This window comes from Schistocerca americana, chromosome 2, assembly GCF_021461395.2.
Source record: "Schistocerca americana isolate TAMUIC-IGC-003095 chromosome 2, iqSchAmer2.1, whole genome shotgun sequence".
NCBI lineage: Eukaryota > Metazoa > Arthropoda > Insecta > Orthoptera > Acrididae > Schistocerca > Schistocerca americana.
The window spans coordinates 379,664,887-379,683,088 of record NC_060120.1 but is presented as its reverse complement, the minus strand read 5'-3'; the positions used below and the strand labels follow the sequence as shown (position 1 = coordinate 379,683,088).

General features: G+C 37.9%; 1 protein-coding gene across 1 annotated transcript in view; it reads left to right on the top strand.

The window, feature by feature from the left end:
• Positions 1 to 18,202, top strand: part of LOC124594828 (ATP-binding cassette sub-family C member 4-like) — a 163,273-nt gene that overhangs the window by 88,871 nt on the left and 56,200 nt on the right. The window contains exons 12-14 of the mRNA XM_047133275.1: positions 1,695 to 1,874; positions 4,063 to 4,277; positions 17,068 to 17,441. Of these exons, the coding sequence (XP_046989231.1) occupies positions 1,695 to 1,874; positions 4,063 to 4,277; positions 17,068 to 17,441 (769 nt within the window). The remainder of the gene's footprint in view (positions 1 to 1,694; positions 1,875 to 4,062; positions 4,278 to 17,067; positions 17,442 to 18,202) is intronic.

Genomic DNA, 18,202 nt, shown 5'->3' with positions numbered 1-18,202 from the left:
TCTTATGTACTGCTACAGTCCATAAGGGTTTGAGACAGGATTAGCAAAAAGCAGAAAATGATTAAAAAGGTGGTCTTAATACATCATGTGTTCAACATATTCCCCCGTCCCCCTCCCCACTAGACTGCAAAACACATACCATTGTGACAACCATGTAAAACTGTCAGAAAAGTTCTTCTGTGGAATGTTGTTCAACTCACATCAACTCAGCAGTGGACTGAACGTTGGTTATGCCATCAAAGCATTGAGCCTTCATGAATTTCTACACTTTGTCATTTAGAGACAAGTTCTTATTGATAACACCAAGTCTTGCCACCTGTGATCATTTTTCCCAGGAATGAACTGTCTGTGAATTGCATTTCAATCAAGTTGCAGCAGATATCCACATTCATTTTTGTCCAGGAGTCAAGGTGTGTGGGGCAAACTTGGTGCATACTTTTCTCTTTTTCAAAACATTCTAGAGAATATCTTGAACACTTGATATAGAAAAATTGCTGTATTGTGAATTGTGAAACAACAATGTTGACTCATTATGGTCACATGTCAACTACTGAGATTGCTTGCTTACAACAGAGTGGTCAAATGCACATCTGTTGTTACAGTTGTTAGTTCAAGCAGCCATGATAGCTACTGCACTTATGCCACTTATATGCCAGGAATAAAACCAGTCTTGGGTCTTTTTGGATGGATGGTGCCTCTTATTTCTCAGATTTAGACATGTGATTCTTTTTTTCCCTGTTTCCTGAATTTAAAAAAAAATCGCTTGGAGATACAATATGCTCACCAAATGAGGAGATGACCTATGCTATAGACAACCATAAAAAGATTCCAAAACAAATTTATTTCTGAGAAAATAAAAAAAACTGAATTTTTCAGGACAAAATGCAGTAGTTCCTCTGAAATCATATTGTGAAATCGAAATATTTTGCAACAATAAATGTTTCTTGCATTTCTTAACTCAGTATATGACTCCATATTCTCAACTATCTCACAATGAATAGCACGCACATTTTATAACAACAAAGAGGCATATTGAAAACTCTGGTATAATGTGGATAATTTAGGAGTAATGGAGACCACTCACTGAATATTAGCCTAGAAACATTTAGTTGCTGACAAGTGCACAGTTGCATCCACACACACACACACACACACACACACACACACACACACGCACACACACACACACACACACACACACACACACACACACAGAGAGAGAGAGAGAGAGAGAGAGAGAGAGAGAGAGAAAGGGGATGTGGGGGGGGGGGGGGGTGCTATAGACAGAGAGAGAGACAAAATTATAATCTTTCATATTGAAAAATCTTCAGCCCTTTTTGTATGTGCATGTAAACACAGTGTATCATAGCTGATCTTGCCACTGAAAACTGCCAAATATTTTGCTGCATACATACAAGTCTCTCATTGTGAGTTAAATAAGAATAAAAGTTAATAGTGTTTAATCAAAAGGATGCATGTACTCTCTTCATGCACAGTCCATCTTTTTTATCATTTTAGGATTATAGTCTGCATATTACTGTTAATTTTGTATTTCCACTGCAGTTGCATAATGTTTATATGTGTATGTGGCTATTATGATCTATATATAAGGCACATTGCTGGAAATATTTCTTCTTTAAACCATCAAACAGTATCACTGATTTTGTACAATAATTATGTTTTTTATCCAACAGGGGAAAGTCAAAATTCAAGGGTTATATGCATCAGTTGTACAAAACCCAGAGTATGCAATGATGCTGAGCCTTTCAGGAAAAAACACAGATGAAGATGAGTCTGAAGAGAATAAATCATCACAAACATTTGGTAGGCAGCTTTCGAGATTCTCCAGGCAAATATCTCGAGCATCCACACGTGTGAGTAACATTTAGGGACCCAAATGGTTGTCTACTTTTAAAGAGCTCCATTCTCAATGTGTGCTGTGTGTGAGGATATAGCTTACATTTGTTACTGGCATTATTCTGTTATAGCAAAAAGTAAATGCATTTTTAAGAGAAAAATTTTTAACAATGGATTTCATCTTTTTCTGTATCAAATTAAAAATGCAACAGGAGTTTGCATGTCTGCCTTCTTTTCTATCAAATTTTAACTACCAAAATTACTCTATATGCTCATGTGACAATCCCATCCTCCTATACCTGAAACTATACATAACAATACAAAACAATGGCATTATATTTTCATGGATTTGTCAATAATCATCTCTTTTCCAGCTGAATCATCCAAATTATGCATTATCAGATGCTATTTATTATCCTGCCAATAGATAATATTCCTCTACTGTCTCAGAACTAATATTAGTAACTGTAGGGTAGTATTCAATTATTTCCTGATGCTCACAAGATCAAATGACACAGTTTTACATCTAGAAGGTTTAACGGTTGGAAAATACCCTGAAACATTACTATAATGACATCCATAAATTATCTCACACTAAAATTCACATACTTGCTGGATCTCTTAGTTTGTTCCTATATTGCTTATCCTCCAAATGTTCATATCAGTTTCATTTCGTAACATTACTGCTGTCACCTTCAAAGACTCTTTGGCCAAATATTCTCTCTGACGCATCAACTCTCTACCCCCTATCTTCATTTACGTATAAAAATTTCACCTAGTAATATTGTCATCTGATATCTGTTGGTCCAAGCCTTATTGTTTTCATCATTATTGAGGCCCCCTTCTGTTCCACAAATACTTTTCATACATGCAGCCATTCAGACGTTGAATATGCAGCATAAAAATGTCCAGGAAACTCATTACCTCGTTTCTTATGATATTAATTTCCTTAGTGATTGAGAGTAAGCATTTTACTTTTAAGGTGCAGCTATACAAAATGCAGTCTGGGCTACAATGCTTCTCTTTTGCATAAATATTTTTATTTATTGACTAGAGATGCGTTTCTTGGAGTCCCAGGATATTGGATACACTATTGAAATCAGCTCTGCCTTCCTCAACACAACACATCATTTGGTAAAAAATCTAACACAAACGTATATATTCAGTACACATAGTGTGGGACACAATGCCATTTTCACAAGGCATATGAGTACGTACTATATGTCATGAAGTATCTGAAAACAGCTCTGGCAGTTGTCAAGATTTTACACTAAAATGAAATTCACAACCTAGTTGGCTATCCAAATGTATTTATATTATGTTTCACAGGGGAAAGTTTGAAAGTATGCAATAATTTTAACATTTTTCTAGTTGTCACACTTTTGTTTTCAGTAATCATCAAACATACTTTTTCTTACCCTGTAAGTGTGAAAGGGATCTGTTTCTGTTTTAGCTATAATACTCTATACAAATACTTCATCATACTCATCAGAGCCTACACACAATGCAAACATCCAGTCAACCTGAAGCCCATTGTTGTCAGTAGGCTTCATACCTATTATTTACAGCCTTGATCAACACAAAGAATAGAAGGGTATTTTGCACTTCACTTAACACTTGCCTGATATCAACACAATAGGCAGTTCTTAAAAAAATGCTAAGCTTGTTTTAAGTTACATTAAAAGAAGAAACTGACTATTGTGTGCTGGTCTTGATCTCATGCTGTAAGAGCAAAAAAATGTCTGTTTAAAAATGGCTTACAAATGATATGAACAGTAAAAACACTTATTTTGATGGTAACAAGTTTCGGTCACTTTTTGATCACCTTCACCCATGATGGTAGGCGGTGGCTCTGAATGGAGAAGGTGTTGCAACTCCATGGACGTCAACTGGAATTAATGTCCATGGAATCACAACACCCACTCCATTCACCAGCACCACACACTATCACAGTATGGTGGTCAAGGGATGATCAAATTCTGACCAAAATTGGCTACTATCGAAATAAATGCTTCTGCAGTTGAGACTGTTTATAATCCATTCTTAATGTACTTTAACCCAGGCAACTGTTTCTCCATGAGAAATGTTCTCAAAAATTACTAAAATATTAGTAACATGTTGTTTTTTTAGTTGTCTTTAAACAGACCAAAAGCATGAAAATAACATATGTTTCTGTGAAGTAATATTACTCATTATTTTTTCAAGAGCGCATCTTCATACCACGGATCGCTGATAGAAGAAGAAGAGGATGAAGAAGCACCAGACATGATGGAAGCTACAACTAAAGGAGTGGTGAAAAAGTCCCCATATGTTGGCTACTTCAGATCCGGAACCAACTACTTCGTCATTTTTATGATAATTCTGCTCTTTGCTTTGGCTCAAACCCTTGCCAGTGGATCTGATTACTTTATTTCTTATTGGTTAGTCCTAAAAATTTATACTGATAAGTCATGTATTACAAATGTGTGTGGTTGTCGTAGCACTAGCTTATGTCTTTTCAGTGACAACTGCTGTGTGGTGTCTGGAGTGAAGCCTATATCCTTCATATGTGAATTTTGGTCCAATAATTTTCCTGATATTTTTTTCTTTCTCCTGTGAGGATCTTCTCTCAGTCACCCTTGGTGAGTAGCATCAGAGTCTCGCAGGCGTATAGCACCTCAGGTTTGATTACAGTATGTGGTGACGAATTTTGATGGAGGTCATAAACATTTTTTGTTGTAGATACCCTGTGTTTTGTACAACCTGGTGTTCTGCATGATTTTCTCCTTTCCTGTCAGTTCGAGCACTTCCCCTAGGTATTTAAAATGTGCTGCTCTGTGAATCTTGCCATATTTTGTGTTTAAATTCACTAAGTTGAATTTTGTGCAGAAGAACTCTGTTTTTTGGAAGGAGATCTGTAGCCCTACTTTTTTTGAGCACTCTTTGAGTACTTCTACCTGCCTGATTGCTGTTGTTTAATTGTCTGCAAGTAGTGCAAGGTCATCTGCGAAGGCTAAACAGCCAACTTCCAGTTCATCCTTGGGTCGTCCTAGTTGCACTGGCTTCCAGTATCCTCGTAATTTCAGCTCTTTCTCTCATTCCTTAATGACTTTGTCCAATACTAGGATGAAGAGGTGTAGTGAGAGACCATCACCTTGATGCAAGCCTGTCCTGATCTCAAGAGGTTCTGAGGTTTCCCCTCTAAATTTCACTTTTGATGTCGTGTTTGTTAGTGTCAGTTTGATCAGCCACAAAAAAGTGTCTTGTTGTCCAGACCTTGTTTGTATAGGATTTTGAACAATGACTGGTGGTCAACAGAATCATACACTTTCTTAAAGTCAACAAAATTCATATGACTGGCATATTTCTGATTTTTTTATTTTCAGCATAATCTTCAAATTGACGATTTGTTTTGCACAGGAGCAACCAGGTCAGAAGCCCTGCCTGGTACTTGCTGATCTTGTGTTCCAGCTGGTCCTGTGTCCTTCTGAGTAGTCATGCCGAAAGGACCTTGTATGGGTGAGTCAGTGCGCATTTCCAGTCACCTGGCAGCTTTTCTGATATCCAGACGTCTGTGATAATATGTGTGAGTTCTGTAAGTGAGTGTCCTCCAAGGTTTTTCAGTAGCTTGGCCACTATACCATCTTCATCAGATGTTCTGTTGTTTTTGAGTTTGAGGATGTGTCTGTGGACCTCTTCTTGTGTTAGGGGTGGTGAGTCTGTGTGCTCCTCTGCCAGTTCTTCCTCTAGGAATCTCTCTGTGGGTTCTGGGCAATTCAAAAGTTCTGAGAAATACTGTGCCAACACCTTGCAGTTATCCTTTTTTGTCAGTGCCAATTTTCCATCACTTTTCCTGAAGCAGAGGTTCAGTGGTGTGTATCCTCGGATTTGCCCTGCAAAGATCTTGTAGAAATCTCTTGTGTTGTAGTTACAGAAAGTGTCTGCTATGGAATCTAACTGTTCTTTCATGAATTTTCTCTTGAATTGCCTGATAATTTTTGAGGTTCTTTTTCATGTTTCATTGAAAGCCTGTAAATTTTCTGGGGATTTTTTTCTATTGTATTTCTGGTATGCAATTTTCCTAGTGACAAGTTCTGAGAAATACTGTGCCAACACCTTGCAGTTATCCTTTTTTGTCAGTGCCAATTTTCCATCACTTTTCTTGAAGCAGAGGTTCAGTGGTGTGTATCCTCGGATTTGCCCTGCAAAGATCTTGTAGAAATCTCTTGTGTTGTAGTTACAGAAAGTGTCTGCTATGGAATCTAACTGCTCTTTCATGAATTTTCTCTTGAATTGCCTGATAATTTTTGAGGTTCTTTTTCATGTTTCATTGAAAGCCTGTAAATTTTCTGGGGATTTTTTTTTATTGTATTTCTGGTATGCAATTTTCCTAGTGACAAGTGCATTCTCACAGTTGGTGTACCACCAAGGCTGTTTGGTGTTCTTCTTCAGAGGAATGAGGGCTCGTGCTTTTCCTGTGATTTTCCAGTGGGAATTTTGCCAGTCATTTACACATTCTTTTTCCCATGCTTCTTTCACTTCAGATTCTGTGATTTTTCTTTGTGCCAAATTTTGGTAAGGGGGATCTCTTTCTGTGCTGGATAAAAGATCGCCACATAGTAGATTCGGAACTCACACAACTGCTTGACTGGTGAGCACCAGGTTTTCTGTTTTCTGGGGTCTTTTCTGAGGGATGTCAACATGAGCTTGAGGTTGTTCTGTTGGCAGAGTTCTATGAGCTGTGTGCCATTTTTGTTAGTAAATTTATGTGCTGGATAATTGCTGACTGTTTTCCTGCATCGTTTTTATCCGCCAATCTGTGCCTTAAAGTTGCCCAGGAGGAGTTTGACGTCATCTCTGGGGACTTTGGAGATCACTTTCTCAAGGGTAGACCAGAATTTTCCTGAGACCTGTGGGTCTTTCATATTACTCTGGTTAGTGGGCGTGTGTGCATTGATCAGTGTGTACTTTTTGTTCGCGCACTGAACCTGCGTAGTCACTGAGTAGCGCAACATGTGTTTTCATTTGCTGATCAAACAGAAAGAGCTTTCCTGTATGCAGGGCCACCATCTTATGAGCTACTTAGGTTACAGTGATGAGATTTGTGTGTGTTATGTGCATGTATTTCTGTGAACACTGTAATTCTTTATGCAAGTCAAATTTGTTCATTTGTTTTACATACCACACCTTACATTCCCCAGTGTTAACCTTCATCTTATGGGCAGCCATGTTAACTGTGCCATAAGAATTAAACCTATCTATAAAGAACAGCATCTACAATTTCAAAGTTGTCATCCATACCTTTTGAAATGTCTCATCCACACATTTGATCCCAGTTATGATTTTCTCTTCAAATAGACTGCCAGTCATGTCTGTCTGAACATTTCATGTAAGAATCCAACAAACTCTATCCATTATCTTAGCTGCTCAAAAATTTGACAGTGTCATATCAAAGGACCATTCCATGTGTTACATGATGCTCAGTAGTTGTAAAGTATAGCCTGGATCACAATAAAAAAGTGATCCATAGCTGAGGATAGAAAGGGAAGATGTTGTCAGTTTGCCATTATGGGAAAGTGCAATATGTCTCTTGTAACAGCAGCTGTGTTGTCCATACTGTATTCCATGTTAAAATACAATGTTCAGTCCACTTTACAGGATCATAGTAGTCTCTCTGCTTTCCCAACCAATAATATGGTTATATTTAAAAATTTCATAAAAGAAACACACCACATAGAAAAACAAGTCATATAGGAACAAATCACAACAGTTATGTTACTGATCATAACTGACATCTACAGCTAGCTGGTGACCTGCAGCTGAGGCAGCAGAGCAGTATGAAAACTGCTCTTATTGGTTGTTGCTTTGGTAAACTAGATGTCAGTCACTTTGTTATTCTGGTGCAGGTATGGTTACCATCATTGCCAAGACTATGATTTACTAAAATTATGAACTGAAGGGCTATCAGTATCCTTCTACGTTCAGTTTTTTCATTGAAATGAAATATTACATTCAATATTTTCATTGCAATGAAATATTCTAATTGAAATAAAATAATTATGACTGAAAATATAGGGTAAATAAAGAGAGCTGGACAAAAGAGTGAGTGAGCTGTTTTGTGACAGTGTGAAATAGGAGCATGAGCCCTATGTCTGTAATCAATGTTTTACTCCAATTTATCAACTTCAATCATTTTTAACTATAGACACATTGAGAGCTTCCTGTTACTACAAGGCACCTTTTAGCTCCTCTTCCCCATAATATCAAATGATCAAGTGTTAATTCCCCCTTCACCAAAATAACAAAAAAGATTTGTCTTCTGAAGGATTTTTGCTTCATATGAATGGTGATATCCAAAGCAGTCATTTCTGTGTCTATAGTGTGGGGCAAATGAAAGTGACCCCTAGACTGGAGTTCCAGGGTACAAAGAAACACAGCAGAGGAAATGAAATACGGTACAAACCTGACTACTGCAGATGTTGAAAGTGACCACCATACATCACTTGGCACGTTTGGGCCCTTGTCTTTGAGTTGCTGCAGAGAATCAAAGCTTAACTGCTAGAATTGGTGCAATCTCATCCAAAATTTCCTGCTGAAGTTCTTGAAGACTATGAGGATTGTTGTGACGCACCTTAGGCTTGAAGGCTCCGCACACAAAGTAATCACATACTGACAGATCAGGTGGCCTGGGTGGCTAACTAGGGTGGTGACCAGGCTGACCTCTGCTGACAACTCTGTCAGGCATGGTGACTGTATAAATGTGTTCCAAGGTTGAGTTGGCTGCATGAGCAGTTGCTCCATCTTGTTCGAAGTAACTGTAGGTCCTTTCCTCCTCTGTTAATGCTGCCATAAACGGTTCCAAACTGTTGGCAATGCAACATGCCGAAGTCAGCATCTGATGCAAAAAGACGGGACCAATAATGCAGCGTGCAGACACTGTGCACCAAACCCCTACCTTGTGATAATGCAATTGTGTTTTGTGGAAGTTACTGCTGAAAAGAGGTGGCGCAGTGGTTAGCACACCGGACTCGCATTCGGGAGGACGACGGTTCAATCCCGTCTCCAGCCATCCTGATTTAGGTTTTCCGTGATTTCTCTAAATCGTTTCAGGCAAATGCCAGGATGGTTCCTTTGAAAGGGCACAGCCGATTTCCTTCCCCATCCTTCCCTAACCCGAGCTTGCGCTCCGTCTCTAATGACCTCGTTGTTGACGGGACGTTAAACACCACTAACCTAACCTAACCTGCTGCTGAAAACCTGTGAGTCTGTGAGTTGACATAACCACTCAGGTAAAACCTGGCTTCCCAGACATAAAGAACAGATCCATGTCCAAGCAATTCATAGTTATCTTAGTAAACAGCTACTCACAAAATTGGAGGTGCTGAGGAGAATGACACTCATTGCTGGCACTTTTTGCAAATTAAACTTCTCAGCAAACTGACCACACTCTTTCCAGGACTTTTTTGTGATGTAACTTTCCACAATGAACACTAGCTGTTCGACTGAGAGTAACAGCATCTCCTTTGCACTGTTCCAATCACACTGACTCAGTCCACACTATGGTCTGAACTTGTGTGGATCATGTGGTGGGCATACACATGGTGCACATGTCACAGAGTGTGATTATATCTGCACATTTATGTCCAATTGTATCCACTCATCCAGGCCAATTTTATTTGCTGCACCCTGCAGTTATACTCTTTTCTGTTCTCTAGGCATAGCCCAATATAAATTAATTCAACACAAAAGTAGGTGAAATCTCGGCTATTTAAAAGAAATTTCAAGATATTTGTCTAGTTTAAGGGTTGTTAATGACACATACCTCAATGTAACAGTGAATATAGATGCTTATCAATTCTTCTCTTTCTCATTGAGTCTATCATAATTAATTCAGTATTCATATCTTGGAAGTCAGTAGTAATTAAAAATTATTTTAACATTCTCAATGACAATATTATGAGAAGAACAGACTGCTGCTCACCATGTAGGAAGATGTTGATTTGCAGATAGGCACAGCAAAAATCCTGTCAAACAAGTAAGCTTTCGGCCAAAAGGCCTTCTTCTGAGTTAGGCAACATACACACAGGCACTTGCACAAATGCAACTCACACAGACATGACACTGTCTCTGGCTGCTGAGGCCAGTTCCTAGTGATACAATGGCAGTGTAAGATTGCTTCTCTCCATTTTCCTTCCTTGCTGCCACCTACCACAAAACAGTCAGGCATCAATGAAACTATTGCTTCACAAGAGTGTACCTGTAAAATACATAACAATACCCTCATAAAAATTAGTTTACCATTGGCAAGACCAAATTAACATCTGATATAGTGCAAAAGTTCCTTGAAACAATGAACAACTGATCTTTTCAAAAACTAACATTTGGTTATGACATCAGCAAACTAATCAAGGGCCCAAACTCAGTCCTACCACATACAAATCAGATTAATCAGAACAGGTCTATAGAGGGTTCATAGCAGAGAACTTGTGTTAATTTCACACAGGATCATAGTGGGGAAAAAAAACCAAGCAAAAAAATAACCTACTTGTACTAAAAGTAAACATTAATAATAATGTACCAAGTTTAACCACAAAGTTCAGTTTGGCAAATTTCAAATTTGAAAATCATTCTCTGCTGCATTGGGGATTATTTTCTATGGCAATGTTGTTGTAGTGGTCTTCAGTCTGAAGACTTGTTTGATGCAGCTCTCCGTGCTACTCCATCCTGTGGAAGTCTCTTCATATCCGAGTAACTACTGCAAACTAAATCCTTCTGAATCTGCTTACTGCATTCGTCTCTTGGTCTCTCTCTATGATTTTTACCCTCCTTTCTTCCCTTCAGTACTAAATTGGTGATCCTCAGAATGTGTTTTACCAATTGATCTCTTCTTCTAGTGAGGCTGTGCCACAAATTTATTTTTTCCCAATTCTAGTTATGTGACTTGACCACCTAACATTCAGCATTCTTCTGTAGCACCACATATCAAAAGCTTCTATTCTCTTCTTGTCTAAACTGTTTATCATCCATGTTTCACTTCCGTACATGTCTACACTCTACACAAATATTTTCAGAACAGACTTCCTGACACATAAATCTATGCCTGATATTAACAAATTTCTGTTCTTCCAATATGCTTTTCTTGCCATTACCAGCCTATATTTTATATCCTCTCTATTCAATCATCACCTGGTATTTTTCTGCTCAAACAGCAAAACTCATCTACTACTTTAAGTGTTTCATTTCCTAATCTAGCTCCCTCAGCATCACCTGATTTAATTTGACTACATTCCATTATATTAATTTTGCTTTTGTTGATGGTCATCTTATTCTATCCTTTCAAGACACTGTCCATTCTGTTCAACTGATCTTCCAAGTACTGTGCTGTCTCTGACAGAATTACAATGTCATCAGCAAACCTCAAAGTTTTTATTTCTTCTCCCTGGACTTTAATTCCCGTTCCAAATTTTTCTTTTGTTTCCTTTACTGCTTGCTCAGTATACAGACTGAATAACACTGGTGATAGGCTACAATCCTATCTCACTCTGTTCTCAACCACTGCTTCCCTACCATGCCTCTCAACTCTTATAACTGCCATCTTGTTTCTGCACAAGTTGTAAATAGCCTTTCAATCCTTGTATTTTACCCTGGCTACCTTTAGAATTTGAAAGAGAATACTCCAGTCAACATTTTTCTATTAAGTCTACAAATGCTATAAATGTAGTTTTGCCTTTCTTTAACCTATCTTCTATGGGAAGTTGTAGGGTAAGTATCGTCTCATGTGTCCCTACATTTCTCTGGAATCCAAACTGATCTTCTCAAGGTTTTTCCATTCTTCTGTAAAGAATTCATGTTAGTATTTTGCATTTGTGTCTTATTAAACTGATCATTTGGTAATTTTCATACCTGTTAGCACATGCTTTCTTTAGAATTGTGATTACTACATTTTTCTTCAAGTCTGAGATTATTTCACCTGTCTCTTACATCTTGCCCATCGTATTGAAAAATATTGTCATGACTGGCTCTCCTAAGGCTATCAGTAGATCTAACAGAATGTTATCTACTCCTTTGGCCTTCTTCTGACTTAGGCCTTTTAGTGCTCTGTCAAATTCTTCATTCAGTATCATATATCCTATGCCATATTCATCTACACACTCTTCCATTTCCATAATAATGCCCTCAAGTACATCTATATACTCCTTCTACATTATTGCTTTCCCTTCTTTGCTTTGCTTGCTCGAAAAATGGGAGTGTCCACAACAAACTCACTGTGAAGATGTATATGAAAGACCAACAGTTTGTCACCAAGAATGTTGAAATAAACATCCTGGTTCATGTTCTTGGAGCCTAAATGAGTGGGCTCAGGTCATGGTATAAAAAGTACTACCGAAAACACCACAGAAACACCTCTAGCCTAAACTGTTTGCTCCATACAGATTGGGTTCAATGCCTCATCAGACTATATGTGTATTCAGTGTCTTGCAGTACAGTCAAAATTACAACCTGTTTGACCACACTACACACCTCCAGCCAGCTACTGTCCAGATGATATGTTGTTTGGCCCACTGAAGATGTACAGCTGTATGTATTACTGCGAGCAACAGATTCCTATGTGGTATCTAACTCAAAATGTCCACTGCAAGCATTTTGCACCACAATGTTTGCTCAGAAACTGATGATACTGCTGTGCATTCACTGACACTGGCAATTTCTGTCAGAAGTGAAACTAGTTGTTGTTGACAAATTAGACTTGCATATCCAGTCCATGACCTTGTATCACTGTTGTTCTTATGCCACGTTACATTGTTATGGTATTCCTTGTAGACTCTAATATTTTGCAACAATACATCAATAAACTGGGCAACTTCATTCATTGTGTGGTGAAGGGCAAGTCCAAATACAATAGCTCCTCCCCCAAATATTTTGCAAACAATACATCAATAAATTGGACAAACTTCATTCACCATGGGATCATGGGCAATTCCAAATACAAGAGCTCATTTCTGCCATTCAGTCACATGACCAAAGTGATCCATCTTACTGTGCTGATACCATACCATTTAACTGCCATGACATACTGAGCAATGAAGTTCACATGACCACCTTGTATCAGTTCTACACAATCCACAAAGATGCTATTTCATTCTTTTAAGGGGATGAGTAGCATTTTGTCTGGTGAGCTTATTTTCTCATCAAATGCAAGAGCTAAGAATATTATGTCAAATACATGCATAAATTCCTTACAAATAACTCATAAGATATTGGAATTATTGTCACGTCTCTGTCCATTCACTCCTCAATGATATTTTTTGCTGAGCATTTAAAAAAAAATGTTTTGCTTGAGCTGGGACTTCCATGATCTCAGCACAAAAACAGGCTTTTAGAGACAGAATCATTGTCTAGGATTCAGAATGAGTTTCTTATTGCTGAAAATGTTTTCAGTGTGCTTCCATGAGACATAAAGAGGGAAACTGGGAACTCATAAAAAATACATGATTAGCTAATTCTTCTACAAATTATCTAGTTGTTTAAACTGAAGTTTCCTATTATTAAGTGTGTGACTTTTAGAAATATTCATCGTAACCCCTTTCCTGTTGTTACTCATGCAGATAATTTTTTTTCTCTGAGAATTATTAGTTTGATCAAGTAGATATTAACTAAGCTAGCAGTAGGAGATGAAATGCAGCTGTGTAACATAACTGAAAAAGAAGTACTATACTTTTTATTTATTTATTTATTTTCCAAAGTCGTCTAATCCCTGCTAATTTCTCTGTGTTAAATTTAGGCTGAGTAAGCACAAAGTGCTTTGCAAAACTTTACTGATGACTTTCAGTGCCATTTTTGTTAACATATAAATTGACTCATTCCACATTCTCAGTTGTTCACTTTCACAAATGGGTCTGTAGAACATAAAGGACAAGTGACTGCTGGGGAAATGAAATGGGAAATTTTTCATTTTCTCGTTTGGTAGCACTGTATATGGTGCATACAGGCAATTCCATATTCTTTATAGATGCCATTAATTGTGTTATCAGTGCCTCTGTTGACAAATGTTTGCACTCGATTTAATTTAAGTGAATTATGTTCGGAACAGCATTTGAACTGCTGACACCACATGTTAGTGTGAGAATCATCATCTGAGGCTCTGTATATGGGTTAGAAACCTATGGAACTGACATGATGTGTTTGAGCATCACATGTAATGTTGTGAACGATAAACAAGCACTGTATATGACACACAGTGAGGACACTGAAGGGAATATTACATTTATCAGGTAATCTAGACAGACAGGCAAACAATTAAAAACATTGTTTCTCAAGCCATAAACCACATGAAATTGTAACAACAGTGATTATAATGCTTTATAATTTACCACCAAAGAGGTGTGGTTTCAAAAACACTGTTGCTTGAGAAGACGGAAGCTTGACTCAATGACAATTGATTTTGCTGTAGCCATACATACAGCTGACTACATTTTGAAAACCATATTCACTGGTAATGAAAAACTGTGCTTTTTCCATAAACCCTAAATAAAAGGGCACTCATCTGAATGGAAAATGAGAAAATACATTTAAAAAACATATCAAGAAAAGTAGGTAAAGTAATTGTGAAGGTAGAGGTCCACTGTCAGCTACAGGACACTATCAGAAACAAAATTCCTTAAAAATTCAGGAAACAGATTATTTTCTCATGGCAGTACTCTCACACATTGGTCATAATTACTTAAAATCAGAAGTGCCAAGAATTATTTTAATATATTGGAACCCCCACTGGAATTGTAACCTCCTGGCAGATTAAAACTGTATGCCTGACTGGGACTCAAACCTTACTGACTTGTCTACACACAAGTCACAACCTAGCTTCACAGCTTTAATTCTGCCTGATCCTCTTTCCAGTCTTCCAAACTTCACAGAAGCTTTCCATAATACAAGGGTCCAGATTCAAGTACATGGGCAACACATAGTTTTAATCTGCCAGGAAGTTTCAAAACATTGCATATTCCACTCATGAATGAAAGATTCATTCTGGATTCGTTGTAGTTGCCTAACCTTACACCTAATAATTTTTACCTGTTAATGTTGTGCAAAATGGTACTGAGGGGCCATTATTTTATGAATCCTGAAAAAAGGATGGAAAATGAAATGGAGAAACTGAATGAATTTTTTGATAAATGGTTGTCATAGAAGAGTATTTTTAACACTTATGAATGGTGTTGCAGTATTTCAATATTTGAGGGCACTACATCAAGGAAAATGTAACTTAAGCTTAAGTAAGTACGAGGTGCATTCAAGTTCTAAGGCCTCCGATTTTTTTTCTCTGGACTGGAAAGAGTTATAAACATGCGCATTGTTTTAAAATGAGGCCGCATTCATTGTCAATACGTCCCAGAGATGGCAGCACCGTATGGCAGATGGAATTTTACCGCCAGCGGCGAGAATGAGAACTGTTTTAAATACTTAAAATGGCAACATTTTCCTTACTTGAACAGCGTGCAATCATTCGTTTTCTGAATTTGCGTGGTGTCAAACCAACTGAAATTCATCGACAGTTGAAGGAGACATGTGGTGATGGAGTTATGGATGTGTCGAAAGTGCGTTCGTGGGTGCGACAGTTTAATGAAGGCAGAACATCGTGTGACAACAAACCGAAACAACCTCGTGCTTGCACAAGCCAGTCTGACGACACGATCGAGAAAGTGGAGAGAATTGTTTTGGGGGATCGCCGAATGACTGTTGAACAGATCGCCTCCAGAGTTGGCATTTCTGTGGGTTCTGTGCACACAATCCTGCATGACGACCTGAAAATGCGAAAAGTGTCATCCAGGTGGGTGCCACGAATGCTGACGGACAACCACATGGCTGCCCGTGTGGCATGTTGCCAAGCAATGTTGATGCGCAAGGACAGCATGAATGGGACTTTCTTTTTGTCGGTTGTGACACTGGATGAGATGTGGACGCCATTTTTCAATCCAGAAACAAAGCGCCAGTCATCTCAATGGAAGCACACAGATTCACGGCCACCAAAAAAATGTCGAGTAACCGCCAGTGCTGAAAAAATGATGGTGTCCATGTTCTGGGACAGTGAGGGCATAATCCTTACCCATTGCGTTCCAAAGGGCACTACGGTAACAGGTGCATCCCACAAAAATATTTTGAAGAACAAATTCCTTCCTTCACTGCAACAAAAACATCCGGGAAGGGCTGCGCGTGTGCTGTTTCACCAAGACAACGCACCCGCACATGGAGCTAATGTTACACAACAGTTTCTTCGTGATAACAAATTTTAAAGTGATTCCTCATGCTCCCTACTCACCTGACCAGGCTCCTAGTGACTTTTGGCTTTTTCCAACAATGAAAGACACTCTTCGTGGCCGCACATTCACCAGCCGTGCTGCTATTGCCTCAGCGATTTTCCAGTGGTCAAAACAGACTCCTAAAGAAGCCTTCACCGCTGCCATGGAATCATGGCGTCAGTGTTGTGAAAAATGTGTACGACTGCAGGGCGATTACGTCGAGAAGTAACGCCAGTTTCATCGATTTCGGGTGAGTAATCCTTACCCATTGCGTTCCAAAGGGCACTACGGTAACAGGTGCATCCTACGAAAATGTTTTGAAGAACAAATTCCTTCCTGCACTGCAACAATAATCGGAGGCCTTAGAACTTGAATGCACCTCGTACTAGAAATATTTTGATCTAATGGAATTACATTTTCCTGGAGACATAAAAGTGTCATCTCTACCTTCGATATGGACAGAAGCTGAAGTAATGCATCATACTTTGTGCCAAGACTGTAACTTGAACCAGCTGTAGAAGCCCCAGTGCCTTAGTGATGCAGTGATTAGCACATCTGCCTAATCAGCAGGATACCTGGTTTCAAGCCCTGGCCTTGGCACAAAGTATGGTGTGTTACTTCAGCTTCTGTCCTTATGGAAGATAAATATTTTGTTTTAACCAATTTCAGAAATCTTTACAGTGAATTCCCAATTGTCTTTCTATTTGTACAGTATCTGGAATGCTGCAGTGAAATACTGCTTTGCAATGCAGATATCATGTGTGTGAAGGTATCCATATATCTGTTTTACTTTCCATTTCAGTAAAAGGAATTCCAGCATCAAAAAGTGCAATTTTGTTTTTCAATTAAATATAAGTTTTAAAATAATGTCATGAGATTAATATTCTTAACATTCTGATATCAGAACATAAAAAGTAAATACCATTTCTTTTTTTTTCAGGACTACACAAGAAGAGACTAGAATTATGTATATGCAGAAATTGAACAGTTTACTTGATACGAACAGTTCTGCTGTTTATGATGAGTTACTGACTGAAAATAACATGACAAGCCAGGGAAATAAAACATTTAATGTAATGGAGTTTGTAACTACTAATAATGAAACAAATCAAGATAGTCTGTTGAGTGGATTGTATGAAACCGAAACTCTTATTTACATGTATGTGGCAATTATTGTAGGACTACTTGTCATTGCATTCACTCGCTCTCTTACCTTCTACAATATCTGTATTAAAGCATCAAGGAAACTCCATGATACAATGTTTACTAATTTGATGAGAGCACCTATGCGGTTTTTCAACACAAATCCTTCAGGTAATTATCTAAAAGTCATATACAAAACAATAAGTGTTATGTTGCATTTACTGGGTAGTCATTTTATAAAAATATCAGGTAGTGTTAAAATGTGGTACAGTAAATGGCTTTAGAAGTAATACAGATTTCTGTTAAGTCACAGACTTTGGCTAAAGGTGACAGACAGCAACCACAAGCAATGCAAAAGAATATCCAAAAAAAGCTTCATATTATTATGATACCATCGAAAGCATCAATAAGTGCCTCATGTATTATGTTTCATTATTTTAAATTAAAAGCTTTTCAACATTACCCGTGGCAGTGTGCAGTCTTACTCAACAATCTTTCATCATTTTTAACACTGTATTTTGGTTTTGATACTGTTATGCACAACGTAATGAGAAATTTTGTTCAAGCACATGAAATTAAATATACCAGATTTGAAATTATTGTTTGTCTGTAATAGATGTCTGTTATTAATTATCTGTAGAAGACAAGCATCTATCATGGATAAAAAATGTGTACAGTTTCAACTAAGATATTTAGGTACTAATGACACCCCATCTGGGCCTCATGTCTATAACTAAATGCTGAAGATAACACCAATAAACCAAAAATGAATCAAAGTCAAAGAAGGAAATAAGAATTCAATGAATTAGCAGAAACAAGTCAACAAAAATTGTGACAATAAATTCTGAGATTAACTGTGAAAGTAATATCGTTGAGAAGTTATCTGTGGATGAGAATTACAAAGAGGAAAAGAAGAGGAATGCAGCATAAAT